Here is a 27,949-nt window from a genome sequence, read left to right on the forward strand (position 1 = left end):
AGGCTACGTAGCTACTGATACAATGCTAGAGTGAACTATTGTTATCTTGCGGCGTCTTTGAAACACCCGAGATGTTGTAGAAAGGGAAGGATTTACTTAACTTTCAAGAAAACACAAGCCCCGCAGGCTACAAAAACGCCACACAGGCCATAACTTCACGAGCGTCTCTCCTCAACGTCGTCGTTTTTCTTCACTGTCCACAGAAGCGCACGCGTACTTCCAACACTATGTAATGTATAGCTCCGTGCTACGAACGGCTGAACAATTTTCCCTTCAGCTATATTATTGACTCCGTGGAGGGTTTTATTATGTACCGGCTAAACGAAAACACTAAACAAAATTCAACACAAGAATAATTGATCATTACAAGCCAAGTGCTCCCCACCGCAGTGCAGCTGACTGAAATTAAAACAAAACTTGGTTATGTGCACAGAACTTTATAAAATGTATACAGCAGCGTTGACGGTCCAGGCTGGAGCCGCCGGTCACAGGGCAGCGGTGACGTTGCCGATGACGTTGTCGCCTTCCGCGACACTATCGTCGTCGTCGCCGTCGGCCGCGGGACACCCGAAACGACGTCATTCCCTCTGGCCGCCAGCCCCACCTCTTGCAGCTCGTAGGTTACCGCGCTCCTCAAGGCCACCGCGAACGGCAGTGCCGGTGACCTCGCCTGCGCGAACCACAGGGTGCGCCTGCACTAAACTTCACACGTACTGAATGAAGCTTTCCCTGCATTGCGACAGCAAATATGCGGAAGCTCTCGGAGAGTTTTGGCCGACGCCATCGTGTTCCTTAAAAAGCTCTAACCGACAGCATCGACCTACGCAACCTATATTCTACGCGCTATAGTTAAAAGCGTGTGAGCGCGGGAGACGAAACACGGCTGGAGCAGTGATGAAACCAGCCCGCCTTCTCCGTCGCACTAAGCGCACATGCGATAACATTGCCGTTATAGGCTTCTCAAGCAAACAGAAAACATATCTCATGACTTTCTTCGGCGTGTAACTGGTAGGCTACTACGATTGCGCGCGTAGAACACCAGAACATGGCATTCAGGGACGAGCGCAAACTTACTATTTTTTTATAGTAAAGAAATATGCCATAGAGTCATAATTTTTGAGCAGAAGTCAGTCATGGTAGCACGGCCAGGGAAGTGATGGCAGCCTTTTATATCTCAACTAGAGGTAATGCTTCTGTTAGGTAATCTTTAGTATCTTTATTGGATGGTGAAATGAGGTTCTTGCGGGACTTCTTGTAAGCATAGTTACTACCAAGTATGAGTGAACTCACCAGCGGAAATTTTATTGAAGGAGCGTAAAAGGGTGCCAAAGGGGTGTGGGGAGTGCTTTGTGTCTGCGTCGTTCGATGAGCAGCTGTGATCTTTGATTCATAAAGGCACAGTCATGAAAGGAGGTAAGCACGCTGTCTCGTCGACAGACAGCAGACGACTCGAACATGTTCCGTGCTCTCACCGCCACCTCGGTACGTTGAGCCAACAAACATAACGAAACCTCTTTACTTAACTTGAGCGGTCGCGTTAAATTACAATAGGGTTTCCTAGAGTTATGCGAAAGCAGATTCAAATGAGTCAGCTGCTAGCCTTACTTCGTATAACATTCTAAATGGTTGCTATCGCATTCATTGCTCCGCCCTCGTGGTGAAACTATTTCAAATTTTGAAGCAACGTATTTTCGGACATAAACCTCCACGGACTTGCTGTATTCCGTCAGTATCAAGTTCAGCGGCTGGTTTAGGAAAACGAAAACGTGATACAGGTGCTTTTTGGGCATTCGTCGTGGCGAAACTTGAAGGGGCCCTAGCTAGCCTCCAAAAATCAGGCGACCCTTTGATCCACAGCGTGTTTCGTTTAGATAACTCAACCACGCACTATACGCGCTTACTGCATCATTAAAATTGCCAGCTTTTTATACAGGACATTTACCACTGCAGATCTGGCAGGAGCTAGAGCGTGTTTTCTATCTCGCAATGTGCGTACATTTTCCTTCAGTTAGAAAACTGACTGAGCCGCACATTGGAAAGTAGCCTCTTCAGTACCCACTTGTCATGTTGAACGATAAAAAAAAAGAAAAACAGTGGGATCCCCCCCCCCCCCCGAGCTCTTAAAGGAGCCATACCCCTGAAGACTGCTTGGGTCAGATCCTATCGTGCTGCAGGAGACACAGAGTGATCACTTCACGAAAGAAATATCCAAAAGCGTCAGGTTCTTCATTGTGCATCAGGTTGAGCATTTTCGGCACTTGCAACGTATTGCTCAAACACAAAGACGTGACGTTTGTGACAGTCGTTGACGCTTGTCCTGTGTATACTAGCGCATCCTTGCCGACTGTTATTTGTGCTTCAGCGGCGCGCTACAAGTATGGAGCTGTTTGTCATCCTTCGTGTGACATTCGAATTTCTTTCTATCAAATTCATTGATTCGCCCTTGCGCCAAAACTGACCCTTTCATTACGAATTATTTTCAAGCACTACCATAGTTCCATGGGAAACATCTGCTTGTCTGGCATAAGGGCTATCGGTTGCATCCTCACCAGCACCAAACCGTTTTATTGCATTTTTTCATCACCTTCAAATTTGCGCTCACATACAACGCTATTTTTTTTTTTGCACACAAATGACAGCGCAATTGCATTGCCGATACCAACGCGATAATGTCTGTGAAACCAGTTCCTTAAGGCTATGGCGTTAGAGGACCGAAGAAGTGGGTTATTCTGAACTGGAGATTTCCACCTTCTACACTAAGTGACGCCAGAGCTTGTTAACGCGACGTCATAACGAAATAAGCTCTCGGTTGGTAAATATGCGAGGGGAGTTGTGAATTGCCTCTCACCCTGCTTTGCCATGCCGTCGCACGCACGTTGCGCCATTTCTAGTGAGACCATCATTTGCGATCACCTGATTACACTTTGTTTGGGCTCTAAGCTCACCTGATATATTCGCCAATTACATGGCGACCCCCGAGTGTTCTGGTGTCGGTTTATCCAGTAGAGGTATCTATCCTTCAACGTACGACGAGAGGGAAGTTCCGGAAAGATCAAAAAGCACACAACCAGCATCAACAAGAACAACTGCGAAGTCACTCGCTGGATTTCGTGCCGACCGGTTGTGCACCCGCAATCTCTGACGACAACGCAGCTCTGGCCGACTGGCTCGCCCTATACGCGATCTCCTGCCGCCGACAAGACCTCTCGCTGAGTGGTGGTTGGTTGGTTGTTTAGTCTTTCGTAAGGAAAAGGAAAAAGGCACCTAATTTGTTTGCCTACTGGCGACACGGCGCAGTGCCTAGAGTGGTGCCCCGTCTTCGGACTCCTGCGACCGTGTCCATCTTTCCTATCTTCTCCTTTCTTCTGGGTGTCGCTGTCCCTGCGCCATGCTCTCTCCTTCCCCCTCTCTACTCTAGGTATTTCATCCTATCTTTTTAATCCCTCCTTACCTCCATTCCTCGTGAGCTACTGTTGAGGTGTCGCACTCTGATGCAGACAGTTACAGGGCTCACTTTTCTTTACTCTTCAAGAATCACGTAAGAACAAGTGCGAAACTTTAAGCGTTCAACCCGTAGCACGCTTTATGCATAGCGCGCACTTACCAACTCTGTGCTTTTCATTTTGAAGCGCGCGCGCCACCCAGCGGCTGACGCGGGTCTCGTGCACCGAGAAGGCCGCGGGAACGCCCAAGCCGCCGAACGCTGCTGAAACCCGGGGTCACTACGTCGTCGCTGTCGGCTCGAGTAGCACGCAGCGGTACGGTGCATCGAGGGGAACGGCGTCCGCCAGCCGGTTCAAGGCCAAATCCCACACCTAGGGACCCGTTTAGGGCACGTCCTGGAACAGGCGGGTTCACGTGCTCTCGCTGGCACCCGCACGCATAGGAGCCGTCAGTCAAAAAGATGAACTCGGAATTACCCTGCAAAACGTTTGCGAACGCCGTACTTTAGTTGTACTCAAACACGCAAGCGAAATGCGATATTCATATTATCAGGACTTATAAAAATTGCCCAGGTGAGTAGTACTCACATTGTTGGCTTCACCACAGTTAAAACGCGGTACGTTGTTGAAAACGAAGGCAATCCACTGTAAGCACAGTAAGTCATAATCCACAATGACGACGTTGTGCCAGAGAGGTGCTAACACACGAAAGCCCCAGCGTCAAAGTCTTCTTCCACTTCTTCTTATACTGGACCGCGTGAATAGCGCTTGTGATATACCACCAACATTGTGCTTTCAACACACTACTACGTCAGTTACATAGCATCGCGATCTACAGCAACAGCCATAAACGCGTCAGCTTGACTTAATCGCTAGGAATCAATGTCGCTGCACGATGTGACAAGTTCAACTAAATTCAGCCTGCACTGTTTTACTACTTAAGAAGTCGCATTTATCGCAATGATAGAGACACGTAATTCCAACTTTCTAAGAACTATTCCTTCTTCACGTAGGGCCACGCAACCAATCAGTGCTCATAACTCCGAGGTCGCGCAATGAATCGGTTGATTCGCCTCATCGGGAAAAATGAAGTAAATTCTCGGGCGAGTTATAGCGGAATTCGAACGCGAGGCAGGAAAGCGAGCGAGAGAGAAAGACATGGCGGGCCACAATGAATGAAAAGGCCGCGCATGCTGTAAATCACACTTTTTATTCGTAAGTGCTTGTGTTTAAAGTCTATGTGAAAGGAAACAAGCTCCTAACACGAGACGCCATCAGATTACCTAAACCCTCAGTACTCACAACACAACGAGCAGCCTTGCTGCGAAAACCATGGCCGTCTGCCGAGAAGAAACGCTCCTATTACGTCAACAAGAAAGCTGATGAGAATTGTTATTTCTCTCACTTGGGCAAGGGAATCTTTCTGTGAGCGCTTAAGAGACTCTCCACTTCCCTTATGGAATCAATCCTGAAGCTGATTGCCATGAAGTGGTTTAGGTTACTAGAAAACAGCGTCTTACCATGGCGGTGTCCAGCGATCTTTCCACGGGACAGGCACTGGTAGACCTCGAGCAGCGCGAGCAGTCAAATGCGTGCGCTGCTTCCGCTCTTTTTCTTTGTTTTGTGGTAAATCTCGTGAACACGAACGTATTTAAGCAAAGGTGGTTACCTATAACACAGCGTTGCGTTTTTATCTGTAAATCAACTTTAAAGAATTCAAATTTTCGTATACATAAAATATTGTAAAACTTTTTTCTTTCGCGTTTTTACAATGATCATGGCCGCTACTATTTACAACATTTTAAATTATCCTTTCAGTGTAACATAAATAAAGTGGTTCCCCTATTGATGTAAAGGATGCTGAAGCTGTGCATATAGTACAACCCCTCGTTGACCGCGTTACGCTGACTTTAATGTTTAGAGCGAGTTGAATCACATTAGGTGCTTACTGAATCGGCTTCCCCTTAGCATATACCTTTAACCCTTTAATGCCCGAATTATGAAACTGCCAAGCAAAATAGAAATGGTTTTCATTTTCCAGCTTTATACAGCAACCTTTAAATGAAGTCATCCTAAATTTTCTAAAATGCAACTTTAATGCATAATTTTACGTAGGTCGCGAGTTCTCTATATGCCACAGAAGCGGGTACCTTGCAAGAAAAAAACGCGCATCGAAACTATACGAAACATGTTGTGCGCCACCTTGAGTGCGTACACACAAAATAAAATAATTGAAGATAACTCTCAGGTCAACAAGGCAAGAAATAAACGAAGAAATGAAAGCTGTTGCACGCGCTTCACGTTTTCAGCCATTAGCTCCAAAACATTCTCAAAAATAATCTACAAAAAAACAATACATCTGTTAATTTTCTTTTCGCTAGTATTTATTTATATACATTCGTTTTGTTTTGTTTTTGTAAGCTACCCGATTCTCGGCCGACCCCCAAACTGGTTGTGAGCCACTAGTTTAGGATCTACATCTACAGTCGCTTCTAGCTTCAACTACCTTTGACGAGACAGCGCTAAATTTTTCATGCTGAAAGATACATGCCTCGCGAGTACTTGACAGCCGGTATTAAAAGTGAAACGCGTTTTGTGACTTACTTGCTGGAATGTTTTCGGTATGTTGCCCATTCACGACATTCGGCAGTAATTGATATGTGGGGTTTAACGTCCTAAAACCACCATATGATTATGAGAGACGCCGTGGTGGAAGGGTCCGGAAATTTCGACCACCTGGGGTTCTTAAACGTGCACCCAAATCTGAGCACACGGGCCTACAGCGTTTCCGCCTCGACCGGAAATGTAGTCGTCACAGCCGCTATTCGATCCCGCAACCTGCGGGTCAGCAGCCGAGTACCTAAGCCACTAGACCACCGCGGCGAGGAGATATTCGGCATTAAAGAGATAAGTAAGATTGCCGCTTCAGTGACACAAGTGGTTGGAACGCAGCTCGTATCCCTTGTTATTTCCACACTCGAATTCCAGCATAGAGGCAACACCCTTTTCCATTCGAACAACACCCTTGTGTAACAGAAAAAAACTTGTACTTCAGTTTTTATTTTGACTTTTCAACAAGCGTTCGTACAGAAAGGCCTCTCAGTGGAATAACTCACATTGCTGTAACCACTCATCCACGTTTTCCGTGACGAGAACTCAGTAATCTGCTTGGTCAATGCGAAGCCCAGATGTCACCGAACGAGATGCTATACAGAAGACATGCTACAGTTCACGAACGATAGATGCAATGAGGAAAGAAAACAAAAATAAAGTGAAGCTGGCGAAACTGTCTTTTAAGCGAGAATAAATATACAGCTTGTATGAGAAGAGCATGGGACGTCTGCACGCTACTAAAATTTTACCAGACAAAAAAACTGTGTTCAGATGAAGTGAGTACAATCATTCATGACAAATGAAAGCAACAAACAGAGAACGATAACAGCATGGCAAAACAAACAACGCACGTTCATATTATCTTTCATCGTCTATTAAAAAAACCGAAAACAAAAAAATTACATATTGACAATCGCCGATGCGTCGCCGGTGCGTTCACCAACAGAGGTCAGCCCGCAGACCCGTTAAGGCGTTAAAGCACTTAGGATTGCCTATCGACGACGTCTTGATACTGCCCAAAGTGATGCTTCAACGCTTTGTGTTGGCGAAGTAATACTTTTCTGCAGCCAGTCTAAATAAAGCGTTGCATCATTTCTTTAAGCAGTTTGGAACCCGTTACAAGAATACTCCGACCCATTACATTAAATTTCCTGTACCCTTGGGCTTCCTAGATAATAGAGCCCAATCAACCACACAATAGGTACAGCCACGTGGTGTGTTTATTGCACCACGATGCTACGCTGTAGTACCATAACGTTGATGTCGCGAATATTCTGCTTCACCTTGTCGTAGAGGCATCAAGGCGTGCATATAACCCTAAAAAAAACAATATACCCGGCCACGGTGTTCATTTCGTCAAGTTTTGTTCTTTTAGCACTCTGGAAGTACTGAAATGCAGCAGTTTTGGATAGCTGCCAACTGAAAGTACGTCAACAGGTCAAGGTACCTTGGTGAGCAGAACATTTTAGAGTGGCAGGATGAAAAAAAAGCTACCTCAATATGTCCTCCGAAAATGTCACCGTGCAGTGGCGGCCTTACAGGCATAGAAGTGATGAATGTTCGAAAATTGCACCTCTGCAGAACATAATTGCCTACAGAACATCATATGGACGACCAATCTGCAATGTCCAATCTGCAAGCTGCAATCAAAAAGACTACCCGCACGCGGTAGCCAATATGGCACAACTTTGACGCGTTCAAACGTTCGGCACTTGGGCATAGCCCGAGCTGGCAGGTCCAATCTTAACAGGTACAAGGGCCGTATTTACACGCTGGAGCGTATGACGCTGTCTGAGAGCACCAACACTGCCTCAAGTCCACAAGCACAGGTGTCAGACATGGGACGTCTTGAGGGACTCGGAGTCTCTCCGTTCACTGGTCCGGAGCACGCCGAGTGAAGAACGGCGTTTGCAGCGAGCTCGGGCTCCTCCACCGACGCTCACGTTTTCCGAGACGGCCTCGCCTTCCTCGGGACTCTCGGAGCATTTGGAAAGCGATGACGGAGAAAGCACGATGCGGTCATCAGGTGAGTCGCCCGTCGTGAACACGAGGCTCACGCGACGGCCCTGAAAAGTATGCAGGTACGTTGCATTTAACACCACTATGTTCACACGTGATGAAGGGTATCAGGCTCGGAGAACATTTATTCAGTCAGGTGAAGCCTTTTGCCGTATTAAAGACTGAATCTTCAACAAGGATAGCAGAAATAGCGTCTTTTCATCTCTTCTCTTAAACTGCCTTTCAGAGTTTATAAATCAGTCAGCCCTGCCGTGAAGATGAGACCATTGAACCTGCACTCCCCTATACTATTCTAACAACGTTGCTCCAGCATCTATCACAGGTACATTCGTTTGTTTCGTAATGAAGGATTTCCTTTACGTTGGTGAATGGCTCAGCTAAACCTTAACTGAGATAACGTAACCATGCTGTCGTATATCTTCGTTAATTGTATAGTTTGTTGCCTAGTGCATATGTACTGTCTAGTCGAACCTAACTTATGTTAGCGCCTACTTGAACTGTGTTCTTTTGAATATGTATCTCCATTCTAATATGCCGTTTATTACTGCTATCTTTTAGTAGCACTTGTATAGTTAATGTAGAGAACATATGCATTGTCTGATTCAACCTTACCTACGTACAAGCCTACTTGAAGATACCCCCTTTACTGCAACAGCCTCAGATGTGAGGCTAGCAGTATCTCCAAATAATAATAATAATAATAATAATAATAATAATAATAATAATAATAATAATAATAATAATAATAATAATAATAATACCAAGCATATACGAAAGAACGGCCGTACATGTTTGTATTAATATGGGTACACTCACATGCGATTCATCCTTCCTGGGAGCGTCCGATTGGTCCGAACTGGAGCTTTCCGACAGCTCATGCGTCGACGAGCTGGATGGAGACTGAGGAATCTGCTCCATGGAGCCGAGCTGCAGCTTCTTGCGCATTTGCGACATCTGCGGCGTGTAGAAGAAGATCTCGTCGCACCGCGGTGGCGGCATCAGTCGAGTCACGTTACTGTCCGTCAAGCTGTACGACTGGTCCTGCACAGAATGAAACGACCACTTGAGGTCTGGCAGAAGACGCCATTTTTATCATATTGATACACAACAGCGGCTAAACGCGGCTGCGTGAAAGAGGAGGACGAGATTAGTTTTTTTATTTGTTTTGTTACTCGTAACACTATTACGTGGTGTCGAAATAAAAGAAGCGCTCATTCTAAGGGAATGGAATGGAATGAAAAAACTTTATTTCAGTCCTGCAGGACGCGCTTAGCGCGTAGCGGGCGTCTGCCACGTAGGGACCGACAGGAACTACCTGGCGGCCGCTTCGTGGGCCTGCTGGACGGCCCATTGCTGGTCGGCGAGAAGTGAGCTCCTGAGGGACCTCTCCCACTCGCTTGAGGGACACAAACTTCTAAGGGACACAAACTTGAAATTGAGGAAACGCAGTCTCCGAGAACGCCATATGTAGGATACCTCAAATTAGAAGACACAGTAGCTTCCATCCGGAAATAGTTGGTAACTACTCCATAATTTCTACGGTATAATTTTTTTTCCTTGTTGCTTCTAAGAATTTGAAGTTTGTGATGTGTATATAGAGCGCATCTATAGGTGGACGGCCACTCCAGGTAAACTTTTGGCACTGTTTTTCGTGCTGATAGCGCAGCCCGTAGAAGCTCCCGGGGCAATAGCCGCGCGCTGATCGTTGCCGCGATAGCGTAGCAACCATAAGCGCCCCCCCTCCGTTCACTCACGAGATAAACGTGCGCCAAACGACCCCGGCCGGAAAGGCGATGTTCGCTCCGCAGAAAGACGAGGCTAGCCGCCGAAATCTCGATACGAGATGTCAAGTATTACAAAGTGAATTTTTCTATTTTTCGCATTTTGGCAGCATTGCCTCAACAAAACTTCCTGAAACTTACAAATCGGCCCTGCGGGATCTTGCAGAGTGGTGTAACTGTTAATAAAGGGATAATGACATTCACTTGAAACTTGGTATGTTCAGTTTCTGGGCATCTCATAGGTTAACTCATTTTTACCGTTTAGGAACCACGTAGGGCCTAACAGACGCCATCAACATCCATGACGTCATGCCGATCGGTGCGCGAATTTCATTGTGGCGTCACCACCAGCTTTTTTTTTTTTTTTCGCCTTTCTCGCTTATTAACAGCCTTCTAGCAGCAAGTGTGGCGCTTTTGGTATCGTGAAGCGGCAAGTTAATGATACGAGAAAAAAAAGGTTCTCTCTTTAGTGTCCAATCAACGCGTGACAGACGTTGTAAGTTCGCTGTCTAGAGCTTGGAAACATTGGTGCACAGCTGACTCGTGCCGGAGGAAGCGGCTCGTTTCATATCTGTACATACACGCACGTCACATCGGTGAGACACGGCAAACGAGAAAGAGAAAGGAGCAAAGCGTTCGCTTACGACGTCCGGAAACGAGAAGACGAGCTTGTTCGGGTGGGTGGCCCCTTTCACCTTGGGACTCTTCTCCGGGCAGACGACGAAACCGTACGGAATGTACAGCTGTCCTTGCTGGTTGGCCTCGTTCTTGCGAATGACGAGTATGCGCGGAGCCGGCGCGGCTTCTTTGCCAGCCTTGGCGTTCTTGTCAGCCTTCATCACCTTGGTGCACAGGGGCACGGGCTTCACCAAGCTCTTGAACTCCTGCGGCAGAGGGCACTTTCATTAGGACGCGGTGTTCGTAAAAGACAGCCCGATGAACGACGACGCGAAAGGAGCACGAACACTCTGCAAGGGCGCGCTCAAGCTTCCACGCTGCCAATATGAACCAACTCGTCTAAATAGAACATGCTTCAACTATATCCAATAGGACCCGTTCGCACCTGCGACCTGCACCAGTCGCGCGACAATTCGCGACTGGCGACCAAACCGTGGCTCTGAGCTGCTGACGTTCACACCTGCGTGCGACACGCAGAATTCACGTCGCCCATGGCACTGCTAATGCCCCGCAAAATAAGCTTACGTCCTTCCTGTTCATGCGCATTTAACTGGTTCAGAGGTTTACGGCGGTAATAGCGCAACTGAGCTAAAGTAGTCGCTTTGCGACCAGCGCAACCATTTGGGTCCATCGGCGAGCTGTCGCTTCGCAACCAATTTGGTCGCGCGAACATTGCTATAGTCGCTTCGGCAAACGAGCCTGTACACACAGACGCTTATAGCGAAAGCTGTGACACATTACCGCCTCATAAGATTTAATGCTACGGTGAATTCGGCATGTTTGTGCCTCTTCTACTGTGTTCGTGCCTTCGGTTACGCTCTTTTGTCATTACATTCATTGGTGCAAGTTGCAGAAATTCAATGACCTAAATGAATTGGTAATCAATGAGTTGTTAATTAGTGTGCGGCGATGGCGTAGTGGTTAGAGCATCCGCCTCGCATGCAAGAGGTCCGTGGTTCAAATCCCGGTACCGCGCAGTTCCCAACCGGATTAAAAAGAAAAATCCGCGTGTTGATGGAACTGCATTAAGAGGCCTGGGGTGCGGCCTCACCGGCAAACACCGCCGAGAACGCACTCCCTCACCAGAGAAGGATTGGCCACCCTGGTGCAGTATCTGGCCACTACCTCCCACATGATTACGAGTTGTTAATTAAGAATTCTAATTAGCTTATTGATATTTTCGCGACGTAATCGCCGAGGTCGTATTGAACAGGTAGTGTAAACAGCAGCACGTCGGCCTTTTGTTTTTTACCACGAGCCACAGTGTTCCTCTTCTTTCTCGTTACTGCCCTCCGCATAAAGCGTGCAAATGCGCGTCTGCCCTCTCGTCGTCCTCCTCGTGGCACGCGCGTGGCACTATTCACGCATGACTTGATGCCCAAAAGCACGATGTAGAAAGAAAGTCTGATAAAACTAATACTTGAAGTTCAATATTGCACAATTATTTAAAAAGTTGTAGAGTGTTTAAGCTAAAAAAGCCTGCCGGTGGTTGCGATTAAGGTTGGTTGATAAAGCTCCTTATTACTGACATTTTTCTATGCTGCTTACAAAAACAAGACTGACTCATCACCAAATAACTTTTTACGTCACTTACGTCCCATCGGTTTCCGTCCCTGTAGCAGCCCGTGTAGACGGTTTTGTAAATAACGTATCCCGGAATATGGCAGATGACTATAGCGAAGAGGGTCCACCCCAGTATGGGTCCCCAGAATGAGTTTTTGAAGAGGCCAGATGAGATGTCTGGACTTCCAAATATGGTGAACACCAATGTGACCTATATCGATGGCCAAAAGGGAAAAAAACAAAATAGTGAGCTGCGTTCATTCTGCATACGAATTAAGGAATTCATAAAAACAAACATTAATTTTGGACATATTTTGTTGAAATTAAAAATCAATGACATGCTCTACCAATAGGCTACCAACGACGAAGAAACAACAAAGACTTGATGACACAGGCACCCTGTCAACAGTTTTTTTTTTTGTGTCTTTGTGTCTGTATGCTGTTTGACAAATATGCTTTACCAACATCCGTATTGGCACTTCCGCGAAAAATTTGCAGCGTATTCACCAAGCTGCATCTGCCGAAGGGCAGGGCAACGACATCAATACGATTGTCTTTACCCATCTAAATGAATACACAAATAACAACGTAGCTGTGGCGAGATTACTTGTGCAATCAGAAATGTGATTATCTTCGACAAAGCAGAGCACCAGTCAGCAAACTACATCTTATGGACATATCACCCACCAGAATAATACCAGGAGTGACAAATGACCAGATCACCATCCATCCTCTCCCGAGTGTTTGCTGAAGAATTGTGTCAACGTCTTCAGCAAACTGCTTGAATCCTGAAGTGAGAAAAGAAAATTAAAGAACATGAACACAGTGTCGCCAATAGCTGTCTGGAGTTTTTCTTTTATTTTTGCTTGCTTTTTGTAATTAATTTCACTGTTGTTACTGTTGTTCTGACACAATCTCGTATTATGTATGTCACCTTGGTTATTAAACTTTATGCACTTTATGCTTATCATTTTCAACCTCTTGTATAGTGTCCTCAGCCCTCCGGATATAATCACCTACTTAACCTTGAAGTAATATGAAATATGCATTTTGGGAGCCGGCAGAAACTTTCACCATTCCTATCTCTTTGTCTACATAGCTAGCCGTCTACGTCTAGTTGCAATCGTGTTCGTTTCGCTAACTTAGTGTATATCTAGTGCCGGCGCAGGATGGTATGACTGTATCACGAACATGACTGACAGGTCATGCATGACATGCGAGAACTCGCCATGCTTCTCACATACGTCATGAAACCCTTTCCCAATGTCATGAAACCCTTTCCCAATGTCGCGTGCGGCACATACGCGCAACCACGGCCTATGGTATGCATGTACGCGCCACATGTGATTCCCAGTCTATGTAGACATTAAACACTACAGACAAACTTTGCGAGGATTAAAAAATATACAACGCTTGTTAGAGTTTGCCATGTTAACGTAAAACATAGACTCTTACATATGTACTTCTTTGTCCAACAAGCTTAGCGTAGAACGGCAATAACACTGGTCATCCCCGAAAGAATTCCCCTAAGTACGTTGCTTACACTTCATTTCGGAAAAAAATTACTTCTGTGCTGTAACACGAGCACTAGTGTCAATTCAGACAATAAGCTACCCTATAGACGCCAGCTACCCTATAGACGCCAGGGCATTCAACGCACCTCATAAGCCCATGACATGCACACAACTTCTCAGATCACAGCAAGTAAATAATCTACATAATATGCCTTGGTTTCAAAGTGCAGCAGACACTGTGTAATATGAAATCAATTAACACAATCTGACATAATCATTTTTAATGCCTAGAGACACATATTTACAGTAAAAACTAAAATTACTATTTTTAACACGTGTCGTCGGCATAAAAAATGTTGTACCAAGTATATCCCATAAATGCAGGAAAAGTTGAGCACATATGCTTACCATAGATCCAAGTTATGACGACGCATTCAAGGAACCCCAGCATTAACGCCGTCCACGAGAACACATAAGCGTCCATCACCGCCAGGATGTGAATACCAGCCTATGTTGATGCGAAGAGAAACGCAGCGAAATGTATAAGCAGTCATCAAGTTTTACTTTTAAGTTGAGCATGGCACATATTCGCCAGCTTTATTCAACGTTCGAAAACACGACATAAGAAATTCGATAGCCCAGGCCGTTTTAGCAATATTAGATATCTTACTCGCAAGCCGTTTTAGCAATACCAAATAGGCTATTAAGCACCCGACTGCTCACGGTCAGAAAAAAAAAGAAAAATCATTAAAGATCCATTTGGCGTGAATCTGCTTCGAGAATGCATCCACTGATCCGACATGCGGTCAATGAAAACCGCTCTCAGTGCAAAGCAACAACGCGCAAAAGAAATCAGAGCGTACGTTATACGCAGAAAGCGAAAAAAGAACGCACCAGCCAAATACCTGCGTCTTGTGCGAACGCCCGACTATAGCATGTCCACTTCTACAGCCTCAATTCTGTTTCTGCCTGTAACTTCCCCCAAAATACTCGCCACGTTTTTGCTTTCCACTAAAATTGCGTATCCAAGCAAATAGAACACTTAGCTGAAGAAGAGAGGGTACCCGCTGCTGTACCTTATTATTTACCGACTCTGAAGACATGTACTCCTCCCGCCAAGGCTCATGGTGCTACGATCGGCACTTGGGCGACAAGGGGTGCAGCGTTCCCTGTTCTTCCAACGAGTCGCCGAGGGGCTGACAGCCTGCTGAAAGCCGTTCCAGCCCGTGCATTGTCATTCCAAGCCGTAAAGTGAGGCACCCTGTACTCCGGCGTGGCAAGGTGTTCGACGAGGTGACCACAGTAGGTTTTGGTCGCGACAGCTTTTTTGAAGGGACAGCGGCGTCGTTGCGGATTACAAGCCATCCCGCTAATTGAACGTGGTGAGCGGCAATCCGTCTGATGCGTCAATCACCCAGCGGCCTTCCCCAGCCCCCATCACCCAGCGTCAATCACCCATCACCCAGCGGCCTTCCCACGCCATCGAAGGGACACCTTGGCGCCACAGGTTAAATGTCGGGACTGTAAGATAGGGAACGAACCGCCACCACCCTGGCGAAGCCCACCGTCGACCTATTCTTTATCAGTACACACTGATCTTATCCTAATGACGATACTGGCACTTGTCCGTGTCTACACAATATTCAACATCATCCGCCCCCAAAAAATGACACATGATGACGAAGACCACGAAATACATACCGAGATTCTTACTAAACAGTACTTATAGTAGCCAGTAGTTATACGAGTTCCAAGTCAGTTCATATGGAACAATCCAGGTTTCCTCTTGCGCCGGCTCTTCCAGCGGTGTTTCCGACGGTTGTTCCAAATGCGTGCTTTTGAACTTGTTTCCCTCGATGGACTTTTGCTGTGGATGAGCAGTTTTAGTTCACATGAACAACTATGTTGCAGTCTCTTCCAGATGTTTTTTTTTCTGTAGCTCATTTCGGACAGTTTTCTTTTTTTTTTTGTCCTGTTTTCGTTTACTTCAGAAGCACCAGCCTTCTGCTTCTGTCTTGGTTTGGTCTCTCTCATTCGCGGCTGTGACTCTCTTTCAACATTCTTCGCGGAATTAAGATGTGTCATCCACATTGCCCTCAACCTTGATGTTTGTAGCTTTCTAGGAGAAGAGAAATGAACTACAAGGGGCTTGCTTCTCTGTCCTCGCGGTCTTCCTTCTGCTTTCTCTCGCTTTAAGAAGTGCCCTTGTCTTGCTTCCGCCAGGCACTTGTACACATGGTAGCGGTGACAGTGTTTTGTCTGGAGCCGTCGTATTTGGCGTGATTTAGGCTTTAAAACCTGGAGGCTTGCCTTTGGGATCTTCAAAAGCTTTCCAGTTTCCTATCCTAGAAATGCCTTCCACTAACGACCAGCTGAGTTGTTGTAAATATCCTGTCATTAGCTTCATGAGTGCAACCCGTTGACGTTAATTGTAAAGCCGTAGAAAGTGTCCTTAGACCTTGAGGTTGTTCTTCTATGTTAATTTTTGAAATAGCATTCTCTACAATGAGAGTGCTAATATTTCTGCTTCCAATATCTATTTGTATTGAGGACAACTCATCGAGCTTCCATGCGGCAAGACTGCTATTTAGCACGTAATGGCTAGATGGTGGTGACGCAGGCAGAGAGAGCGCTTTTCCTTCTGCTTGTGTTATCATCCGTTGTTTCAGTGATTCCTCAGGAGCTAGTCGAAGTTTTAATGCGTCCTCGATCTTATAATCATCTCTCACTTTCGTTTGAATAAACAGGGGAACATAGTCGTCCGCTTCCTCCATCTCATCTTCCAAATTATTAATGTTAACTGCATCCCTTACTTCTTTGTCGATTCTTCTGAGCTCATCGTACGGGTCATTGAAAATTTGATGAATACTTCGTAACTCACCTAATGATGGGCCATTCAGCTTCCAACGACGTTCCATGTCTGCGACGATCTGCGGGACGGCTTTTCGTACTCGACTTCACCTTTCGAAGAGGGCCTCCATGATCAGATTCAGTATCGTAAACGTGAGAAATCACTGACCGGTCGCGTCACGAGGCGAAGTCGGAGTCATCACGTCATCTATCAAAAAGGCTCGCACAACAAAGATCCGGGTATCGTCGAGATGTCACGCTCTACAGTATAAACTGGTAGGATTATGCCTTGAACATCAGCTTTATGCAAGTTTCTCAAGGCTACGATTGCGGTTGAAATTCGCGAAGTCCCCTCCGTCTCACCTCCGAAAGTCAACTGTCTAGAAGAGATTGATTTTTCTAAAAATGTATACATGTGAATCATGAAGTATCCTATGTGCATCAATACTTTCTTTCTTTTCTTTTTGAAAAGCGTTATTGTGTTTCATGTTATCTCTATGTATCCACTCCTGCATGGGCCCCGTTAGGGCCTGCAGTATGTACAAATAAAATAAAATAAAGAATGCCTTTACTCCCGGGTTTCAAGGCCCAATGTCAAGAAAGGGAAGAGCAGCCGCCTCCCTGGCGAAGCCCACCGTCGACCCCTTTTTTATCGGAACACACTGAACTTGATGATGATGATGATAATCATGATGCTTCTTAGAACTAGGCACCTAAGCACTTAGGGGAACACTGACACTCATCTTTGTCTACAAAATATTAAACAGTCACCACGCCCCAGTCAAGGACGTTGACCTGGGCAGTTGTCGGCAGCCCGCAGGAAGTGGTGTGTGTCCTGTGATAGGATATCATAGATTGGAGCCCTTTTCTCATCCACGGATCTGGGGAAACAAGACTGCATAATCAGCCCTTGTGGGATACTTCAGGAGCTTTTTGGACACGACATTGTTATCATGTAGCTCTCTAGTTTTCTCTTATATTTAAATAAACGTCTGTAATATATCTATCTCCCTACTAACGAACCATCCTCTCTGCAAGATGGACTAAACGGGTCCGTTGGTGGCGGCCAGCTACCTACGGCGAGACCCGCCAGATATAGTCGCAACAACTGGTGGCAGCGGCGGGATGCCGTCAACCCCGAGTCCTAATAATGTCGAGACATAAGGCGACACTGAGTTCTTCAATGGACATTACTACCAATGTAGTGAATAAAATTATTGCGATAAAGTATAGTTACCACGAAATGTCATCAATTCTGACGTTGAATCAATGCAAAAAGTGCCGCCATATCCACGAAGTCAATGATGATGAGTGGGCGAAGCTCTGGAGGAAAACCTGGTAAACCATGAATCTTCCGTACATTTTGCCTACTCGATTTTATTACAATGCTCCCCCTAGCGTACGTCGCCGCACTAAATCGAACGATTGCCTTCCACCAATGACACGTGCCATATGTGACATCTTTCCTATTTTATAACATCTCGCATCTTTCATCATCAACTACAAGTACCGCCATCTCGTTTATAACATCTTGCATCTTTTCATCATCAGCTACAAGTCCCGCCATCTAGTGAGCACTGAAAGAACTAAACGAGAGGTGGCTACATGCAGGAGACGGTGCCGCCATCTAGTGAACACTGCAAGAACTAAACGAGAGGAGGCGACATACAGGAGACGGTACCGCCATCTAGTGGACACTGCATGAACTAAACGAGAGGTGGCTACATACAGGGGACGCAACGCACAGCCCACGCCTTAAGGAGCTTCGCCCCTAATATATGTCAAGCACACCAAGCATTTGTATACTCACGGGAGTGGTGAACACAACACCCGCGGCGAACATCACACCACACACGCCGAGTACGAAGAGGCAGTAGCGCTTGCGGATCTGGGCGCTGGAGAACTTGTCGAGCAGACAGGTGAGCAGAGCCAGCATCATCTGCTCCATGCGGCCAAGGCAGAGGAGGGCCAGCAGCGCGAAGAACAGGATCGAACATACAACCGAGCCCGGAAGGCTGGCCAGTGCAGCGGGAATCACCGCGAACAACGTGCCGAACCCTGCGCAAGATGCACCACATCGTCATTTCATTTCTTTTCGTTTATTTCATTTATCGTACGCTTAGGACCAGAGGTGTCAAAAGAAGGGAGTGGTACAATTGAGGCGCATAACATATGAAAATATGAAGCATAATATGAATAGACATACAATGAAAAATTCTTGTTACACAATGTTGGCAAAGCTTTCCAGAGAAACGTCGTTTAGGTAGCAGGTAACTCCCTTGGAAGCTCCTCCAATTTACATTCTTGTATTTAATGCGAGTGAAGTAGAAGAAAATCAGAGAGAGAGAGAGGTAATTATGCTGAAATGAACTCTGCGCGTGGTTACGTCGAGTGGAGCCCCTCATCCAAGCAGGACACCTCTAGATATAGCAACTTGCCTGGTCTCGCAGAAGGCCGCCTATTTGCTTTCCTAGTCAGGTTTAGAAACCCCACCTCCAACGACTAATTATTGAGAGTGTCGTTCAGTAGCGGCGAGAACACGTACGGCAGACGCTCCGTGGATCAGTAACCTGTATGCTGGTGTGTTAAAAGGAAGTCACATCTCGCACATTTGTCGCCGTGTTTGCCGGAAAACATAATAAAAAAGTCCCAGTTTCGCCGCAACGGAGAAGCAGTGAATGCTATATCAGCAACTTAGAATGTAACGATGAGAACGGCTAGCCGATCGAAAGTTGCAGCGCACTGCTTACGCACAAATTACGCACGTAACTTAATCGCAGGTACAGATATGAGTTCGAATTAACGAGTGTCCCGTTTGTTACTTCACTGTGTGAGAAAAGCGCACTCTTTTCGCAAACGGGGCCTGCCCAGCGAGCGAAGTTGCCTTTGTGGCCCAGGTAACTAACGCAATCGTTCCGGTGAAAGGCAGAAATACACGATTCTCCCCGTGCACCGAAAGAATAAGCGCGCGCACAAACACCTAGCCCATCCCCCGCCCCTATCCGCGGCGCAAAGTACGCGTGCTAGATAAGCGCGGGTTGGCGCATCACGACGAGCTGGGTGCCGAGCGGCGCGGGTGGCCTTTTTGTAGCGTTAGCTACACTGGCCTCGCTGAGCCAATAATGCGTGGCACTGGTCTGCACATGCGCATTGATACTCCGCCGCCGCCGCGCGCGGCTCGCCGCCGGTGTGCGCGCAATTCGATGCGCTGCACAGACGATCAGTGGTGTCACGCACCGGAGCCGGCACCTCCCTCGCACTCGGCCGCGGCCGCGCGCGACTCGCCGCCGCCGGTGTGCGCTTTCCAGAGGAGTGCCGTCATAGCCTTGGTAGACATATGGACGCCGACGCGCGCGCGTTCCCTGTGCAGTCGCCATCTGACACTGAGCTGGAGCCGCTTGATAGCGCCTCCGACTGGCGTTTGCCACTGTGGTATAGCCATGGAGAAGGAGAGTGCAAATGCTGCTCAACGGTGCAGTAGAGCGGAGAAGCTTAACTCATCGGATCCGGAAGTAGTTGCCCGGCAAAATAAATATACGTGTGTCACATAATACGTATACCGAGTGTGTGTCATTGGAACAGCTGTAAGCATGATAATCAAGCTAATTAGACAAAATCAGGAAAGCTTTCCAGAGGAGTGACGTCATGGCCTTGACCGACATATTGGCGCAAGCGCGGGCGCTTCTATGCTATTACAGGAAGACAGAGAATTCCAAATACCGTGTTAGGGCCATAGAGACGGCAGCGTGTTACTTCACTGACCACCGAGCCGTCTTTGTGGCAATAGAGAAGCTACCTGGACGTTGAGCAGAAAATATACATGTGCCACAGAATACGTATGCCGTGTGTGTGTCATTGCAGCAGCAGTAAGCATGATAATGAAGCTAATCCTAGACACTCTGGAAAGCTAAGAATAATCAGCTGAACCTTTGCTAACGCTACATATATCCTGGCATAGCTGAGCTAAGCCTCCGCCATTTTTTTCTTTCTTGAGTTTTCACACACACACACACACACACACACACACACACACACACACACACACACACATATATATATATATATATATATATATATATATATATATATATATATATATATATATATATATGGTGTATGTCGGCGGCGGGGGCAAACCGAGCCGAGACTGTCCATATATTTTTTATCGCAAGAATACGTGGGGTTTAACATCCCAAGGCCCGTGTACTCCAATTTAGGTGCACGTTAATGAACCCCAGGTGGTAGAAATTTCCGGAGCCCTTCACTGTGGCGTTTCTCATAATTATATTAGTGGTTTTGGAACGTTAAATCCCACAAATAAATCAATCAATCAATCATTAACATCCCCAAACCACGATATGATTGCGAGAGATGCCGTAGCGGTAGGCTCCGCAAATTTCGACTACCCGGGGATCATTAATGCGTGCCTAAACCTAAGTACACGGGCCTCAAACTGAGAACGGGCACTACAAGGCGATCGCTGAGAAATTGTGTACGCTGCTTAGCCACAGCAACGGAAATGAGTTCGAGCCAATTAAAGTGAATGCTAGCATATTTCTCTAAGTTTTTGCTATAATTAACAAAGATTTCTGTTACAATCAACGACGCAAAAATTTTCAAAACATTCGAATAAAGAATCGGGTATTGCCATATTTGAATCGGTATACGAGTGTAATACCCACTTCCCCTCAACACTCACTATTCTCAAATCTACATCAAGAAACGAACTGTGCTCGATCAAACATAAAACTAAAGCAAAAGTGCACGTAGGCTCGCGCAGAATTTTCCGTCAGAGGCGAAGTGTCACAACAGTGCTCTCACCTGTATGTGAAATCCCACATGACTCCAGCGACACTGTGTTGCACAACTTTTCACTAATTCAGCGTTCTACCTTAGCTTGAACTTTCGTCTTGTTCCGATGATTATAACGATAGGATAATTGTTCGGTATTTACCTCCAAAAACCACGGTATGATTATGAAGAACACCATGATGGTGGTCTCTGAAAATTCTGACCATATGGTGTTCTTTAATGTGCGTCTAAATATCCCTATTGAAACTATCCGTATGTTTCCGTATGAATACATATGTTTTCTATATAATTTCCATATATTTCCATAAGATTCTTACGGAAACATACGGAATTATTGGACATCGCATACGGATCGTTTCAATAGGGATAAGTGTAGAGTCTTGAAGCGTCTCGCATTAAAGATCGGCAGGGACATTTAGGCCGAAGTTTACTTTAAACAGGCAACCAAAGCGCACTGCGAAAGCCCGCGAAAACTTTATCAAATAACAGTGGACCTCTTTCCGGCACGCAGTCGTTGCCGGTAGACACCGAATGCGGCCGCCACGGCCGGGATTTCGTTCAAATCGTTATGGAAGACAGACTTCGTTTCAAGCGAGACCTGAATGAAGCATACAAATAACTTCTTTCCTGTATGCGCAGCCAATATAAAAGAAACCAGGGGCATCCGTCGCGTGGCCATCTATACAGGGTGCTGCCGGCGGAATCTGGTACGTATGGGCATCGCGTGACACGGCTACTGGGCGCGTATCAAGCCAGCAGATACGGCCGAGGCGACATTGGCGCTGTCGAGGGCGGCACATCCGGGAAATCAGAAAAGGAAACGAAACGAGTGCGAAGCTCCAGTTCCACGGCATGCAGGCCATAACTAAAGCCAAGATAAAAAAAAATGGGACCAGCTTTAGATCAAGTGCCCCTTTTTAGGTCACCTGCCAGTGCCTAATCGTAACGGACACGTCGAAAAGAGAGTTGATTTGTGAAAAAAAAATGGCTTTTAAAAATATGCTGCTCATACCGGCTGCTTGCCAAGAGTGTCACACGTTATCAATACTTGCAGATTACCGACAGAAGTTATCTACTGTAAGAAATTTGAGTTGAGCAGGCGGGTATCATCCATTATCAGGTGGAGATGCGAGGTCTTGGAATGCAAGAACAATATCTCTGCGTAACGAACGATTAGTGATGCTCTTAAAAGAGCGAATGTCCTCTGACTGGGGAGTGTCACAATTTTTTTGTGTGTGTCTATAACAATATTTTAAAAACGAGAGGCAAATGCGGCTGACATTTTTATTTATTCGTTGCCAACTGAATCTGAAAGTTTCGAGTTGGCCACTGTAGCAGTTAACACGTAGGTGATAATGTTCGCAATGAATTATCCACTATTGTTAAAAGCACCAAGCGTTGAAGCACTTCAGCGATCTGCAGGAATCTTTAAGCCAAAGTTGGCTTCGAACAGGCAACCAAAGCCCACTGCAAAAAACCCGCTAAAACTTAACGAAATGACAGTGGGCCCCTTGCTGACACGCAGTCGTTGCCGGCAGACACCAACCACCTACAATATTGAAGTAGCATGACACCTACGCCATGAATCATTACACATGGGTTCGCTCTGCATCCGTGCATCAGTATTAACCACATCCGCGCCTCTATGAAACCGGTGATACTACCGTCGACGGAAAGCGAAATTACTAAGACGCCACAAACTCGGTCGTTTCGATTCGCCGTGTAGGAGCATTTGACAACCTGAGGCTCTCCTTTCAGCCAACCGGCGCTAGCGAAAGCGCTTTATCATGCAGTCATAAGCCGTTCGGCACGGCAACTGTGAATGTGCAGAACAGCGCAAAAGGAGACGCAGCCCAAGCGAAGGTACAGCGCTTATCCTGCGAGTTCCTTCGCTTGTGCTACACCTCTTTTTGTGTTATTTTTTTTTCTTATTGGACACTTTTAGTTGGTCGTACGTAACGAGCCCACGTACGCAGCACTTCCACGGGAGAGAACTGCGCATGTGCAGTACGTAACGCATCGATTCCAGAGATGCGCGCATACGCCAAAAGAAAAAAAAAAACGCGGCGTGCGTAAACGTGACGAGGCGAAGCGTACGTGGCGTGATGCTCTCGCGATATCTCCATTGATATAGGAACTAGATAGCAGAACGGCAGCGACGGCATCGAACGCAGAGAGCATCAAAGCCGACCCGAACCGAGTATATTTTACTCCGAAGGACGATGCTGCGCTGCTACCGCACGAGGGCGCTAAAAAGCACCCAAAAGCTGTTTTATTTCTAAGAACATACGTCTAGTTGAACCAAACGTAGAACATACGTCTAGTTGAACCAAACGTAGAACATACGTCTAGTTGAACCAAACGTATCTCGAGACGGTCAATACGGTGAACTAAAAGTGGCGTTGAGCGCTTCGCATGCAGCGTACGCAACGTATCGTGCCACGTACGTAGGCTCGTTACGTACGCCCGACTAAAAGTGTCCATTTAAAATCGCATAAGGCATGGGTCTCAAACACGTGGCACGCTGCGCTTGCATGACGGTCTTTGCCCCACATTTCTTAAAAAAAAAATTGACGGCAGATCCACGAGGTGAATGATGATGAGATTCGGCGAAGCTCCTATGATACCGTGAAATTTTCTTCCGTTAATTCGCCTGGCGATATGCGCGCTTCGTCGCCGCTTCCCATTGTCAAACGTTTTCAAGATCTGCTTCGCGACGTTGACGTGCTGCCTCGGCCTCTCGTTCCCGTACGGAAGGATCTTGCCGACGCTGACGTGCCGCTGCAGCTTCTTGTTCACGTACGGCGGGATCTTGCCGACGCTGCCTTGCTGATGTGGCTTCTTGTTTCCGTACGGAAGGATCTTGCCGACGCTGACGTGCCGCTGCAGCTTCTTGTTCACGTACGGCGGAATCTTGCCGACGCTGCCTTGCTGATGTGGCTTCTTGTTTCCGTACGGAAGGATCTTGGTGGCGACGTCGCGCAGCTTCCCGGCGCGCTTCATCCTCGCTAGCTCTCACTTCAGGGACCTGTTTGCGAGCGCGCGCCGCCGCTGCCCTGCGCGCCCGCCTTTCGGCATCCTTATCCATACGAGCACACAACGACGGCAACGAGCATCGGCAACTACAAACCTGTATCGATATGGTTCTGATTAAAAAACCATTGTTTTAGAAAACACCTGGCGTCTTTCGTTAAGCAGCTGGCGTCTTCTTTTTGTTTTGCTTTAAAAACATCTGGCGTCTTTTCGTTTTGCTTTTAGAAAACATCCGGCATCTTTCGTTGGTTTATTTCATCCATCAACGGCGTTTTGAACAAAAAATTTTTATTGTTTAATCACGTACAGGATAAATCTCGCCAGGCACTACCTTGGAGGTAAACAATGGCTGCCACTGGGAATGAGAGACAGCAGAAGTCGGCTTTTAACACTTCTACTAACGTTTCCTACTAGAATATGCCAATGGCTGCTAATTGGGAATGAGAGAAGAATTCGGCTTTTAGTTAACGTGCACGCTGCGAATTTTTTTATTATTATTATTGTTCGACAACGCACAGGAGAAATCTCCCACCGGCACCACCCTGGAGGTCAAAGCGTAAGACTGGTTACACACTACGACTACGACTACGAGGGACGAACGGGTGCCGCTATAAGGAGCTTCGCCTCTAAAAAGTGTTCATAATAGGCACATACATGTTCGTGAGCTGCACAGGCATGACTGGTCTAACGCATTGATTTCGTGCGGCAGCCACATGGTCCCCATGTTGCTAAACGTAGCCGCGAAAGAAAGAGCTATATTTCAGAATCGGCGTCCTGGTTTGAACCATTTTGGTATTCGGTATCGAGATGTTGTTGGAATGCTGGTACCAAATCTATTTCAGAAATGACTTTTCTAAGTGATACTCGGAGTTTTTTTTTTTTTTGAAACAGCAATGATTTCTGACAAATTTTACCAACTCACCCCCTCCTCTTGCCCCGCCCCTACATTCCGCACTGTCCCAACAGTCGCGAGACGGGATTGTGGAATTGCGGCCTCCTGGCTGAGGCGAGTTTGAGACCCCTGTCATAAGGTATTTGAAATTCTATTGCGATGCGTGCGAGGACCTCCTTATGATAAATGCTGTTGTTAAAAAACATATACGCACGCACACACACGCACGCACGCACCGACCGGCCGACCTACCTACGAGCAGGCAGGCTGGTCAGGTGGACAACTCACCTTCCTGCAAGAATTTGATGCACGTTCTGTTGATGGCCTTGGAGACGAATCCCAGGCAGGAGAAAACCACAACGCCACTGAAGAACGACACGACGATGTTGACGAGTACCACGATGACCGCATCATGCACGAGACCACGGTACTTGCTGCCACGTCGGCCCAGTAGCTGAAGCAGGCTTGTTCCAGTACAAAGGCTCAGAGCCACTTGAGCCGCAGCGTCGTTCCACACCTGCGAAAGTCACAGGCCATACAGTTAAACACCCAATACTTCATTTCACACACTTCCTCACAGTAGCATGATGACACTGGTACAGTTTTCCTAAGTTATGTGTCAGGACTCCGTACAAAACTAAATTGATCTGTTAACAGCTGCTGCGCGAGTTTATGACGTCTTTTTTTGTTTATTTATGTGTCATACATAGAACATCTTATTTTATGCCAGCAATACTGCAAACTACTTGGCAATACTCGCTTCTGCAGTCATTAACTTCAATGAACGACACAAACATTCTGATATTCGAAAAACCTTAGAAGTATTATCTTACTGTCGCACAAGGTTCCGGAAATATCATATGTCGGGATATTTTTCTCTTGGAATAAATGGCGTGTCTCTGCGTACGCTACTCTGAAGACGGGGTATTTTATTAGCTGACATGCGTAAATGCGCATTTCTTACGTGTTCGGTGCACGATTGCATCACCTATGATAAGATCTTTATTGCAACGGTTGAATTTGTATTCGTTGCTACCGCCCAAAGTACATCCGAGACCAAGTTTTAGCATGCCGCCTTAGTAATAGCGTGCAACAGCGGCATGCTACAATAAAAAAAAAAAACACGTCTTCGAGTAAATATTGGCTGACCGGATTACAAATAATTCACTTACGTCAGGCTTCCTCAGGGTTTTCCATTCAAAGGAGAAGAAGTAATGGAGTCCATTCAAGAAACCGGGATCACTGGTGATGGTTCCGAAAATTGCGCACATAAACAGTATTAGCACTATGGCAGGTAAAATGGCCGTCTGTAAAGAAGCAAACACAGAGAGGAAAATTGTCACCTGAGGTGAATAGCAGCGACGATAGCAAATAGTGACGTTTAAACGCACCTTCCGGAATGATATCTTGCCCCGAATGACATTTAGATAAGTAACGATCCATCCTCCCAGCAGGCACAGCAACAGGGGCCACGACACAGTTCCCAAGGAGTGGACTTCGGACGTCAACTTGGTCACTACTTCACTGGGAAAAATCGGACGCCGCGTCACAAATATGTCCGCTTTCATGCAGTCCCCAGACACAAATTAAAAAAGAACATCACAAACACATAAAGTGAAGCACGTATTCAGATTTTTCAAATGTGCGTTCAGTTGACTTACTCTCACTTGAAGTAATGTTATGGCACAAGGGCATAAAAAAAAATGCGCGGCGCTGGGACCCGTCAGGGCACCGGCCCAGAAAAGTGTCTTAAGACCAGAACATTTGTGCCCGTCATTGCAGGGTGCATCGCAAAAATGATAGGAAGCATTGGTACCACAGTGGAGATTAATCAAGAGTTTGACGAAAGTTTCTTTGGTCAGGTAACGCAATGAGGAAGAAGATGCAGTTACGGGCCAAGTTGAAATGAAAACACAGAGACGTATCAAGAGTCGTTCATTGATTGATTGATTGATTGATTGATTGATTGATTGATTGATTGATTGATTGATTGACTGATTGATTGACTGACTGACTGATATGTGGGGTTTAACGTCCCAAAACCACCATATTATTTTGACAGACGCCTTAGTGGAAGGCTCCGGAAATTTCGACCACCTGGGGTTCTTTAACGTGCGCCCAAATTCGAGCACACGGGCGTACAACATTTCCGCCTCCATCAGAAATGCAGCGGCCGCAGCCGGGATTCAAACCCGCGACCTGCGGGTCAGCAGCCGAGTACCTTAGCCCACCGAGGCGGGGCAAAATTCGTACAGGTTCCTCGAGTGTGATCAAGGAACCCGTGCCGGTCTTGAAACATCTGTGTTTACAGTTTCATCAAGAAACCCGTACGGGTCCCGCACGAATCGCGTACGCAGCCACTTCGGGAGCCGTATGGGTCCCAACATAGCTGCATGTTTTCAAGCTGACTGTCATCAACCGCAATTCCTCCTCAAGCGATATGAACACATATACCAATAGCGATTCATGTGATGTGGCAACCAGAGGGATTGCGGGTTTAGTACAACTGATAGCGAGCGAACACCCCTGGTAAGCACCCGATAAAGACAGGCTGGATGATATCGTGGTAATAGGGTTTTGTCAGTACCTCCCTTTCTTTTAAGTATGCCCCGTTTTCTTCATTGAACTTTCAGTTGATAGACAGCGCCTGTGTCATGTACTTGCTTGTGTTGCATGCCTTGAGTGCGCTAGCCGTCAGAAGTGCTATCATGGTCATGTGCTCCACATGACTAGCAGCCCAAGCTCAAAGAT

At 46.6% G+C, this 27,949-nt stretch overlaps 1 protein-coding gene and 1 long non-coding RNA gene across 8 annotated transcripts in view; both read right to left on the minus strand.

Moving 5' to 3' along the window:
* Positions 1-451: 451 nt before the first annotated feature.
* On the minus strand, positions 452-5,052 carry LOC142788175 (uncharacterized). Its single transcript, XR_012889273.1, has 3 exons — positions 4,964-5,052; positions 3,605-3,921; positions 452-670 (listed from the first exon to the last, which is right to left on the minus strand). It is a non-coding gene; the product is annotated as an uncharacterized LOC142788175 (long non-coding RNA).
* A 1,430-nt stretch (positions 5,053-6,482) lies between these two features.
* LOC119169988 (sodium-dependent dopamine transporter-like) overlaps positions 6,483-27,949 on the minus strand; it is a 121,739-nt gene continuing 100,272 nt past the window's right edge. For all 7 annotated transcript variants that reach the window (XM_075881390.1, XM_037420997.2, XM_075881371.1 and 4 more), the window contains 10 exons: positions 26,590-26,722; positions 26,371-26,505; positions 25,487-25,715; positions 18,272-18,519; positions 14,020-14,119; positions 12,785-12,885; positions 12,129-12,308; positions 10,501-10,740; positions 8,892-9,116; positions 6,483-8,122 (listed from right to left, as the gene is read on the minus strand). In XM_075881390.1, the coding sequence (XP_075737505.1) occupies positions 7,889-8,122; positions 8,892-9,116; positions 10,501-10,740; positions 12,129-12,308; positions 12,785-12,885; positions 14,020-14,119; positions 18,272-18,519; positions 25,487-25,715; positions 26,371-26,505; positions 26,590-26,722 (1,825 nt within the window). In that variant the 3' untranslated portion in view covers positions 6,483-7,888. The remainder of the gene's footprint in view (positions 8,123-8,891; positions 9,117-10,500; positions 10,741-12,128; positions 12,309-12,784; positions 12,886-14,019; positions 14,120-18,271; positions 18,520-25,486; positions 25,716-26,370; positions 26,506-26,589; positions 26,723-27,949) is intronic.

Source organism: Rhipicephalus microplus, chromosome 2, assembly GCF_043290135.1.
Source record: "Rhipicephalus microplus isolate Deutch F79 chromosome 2, USDA_Rmic, whole genome shotgun sequence".
NCBI classification, from domain to species: domain Eukaryota; kingdom Metazoa; phylum Arthropoda; class Arachnida; order Ixodida; family Ixodidae; genus Rhipicephalus; species Rhipicephalus microplus.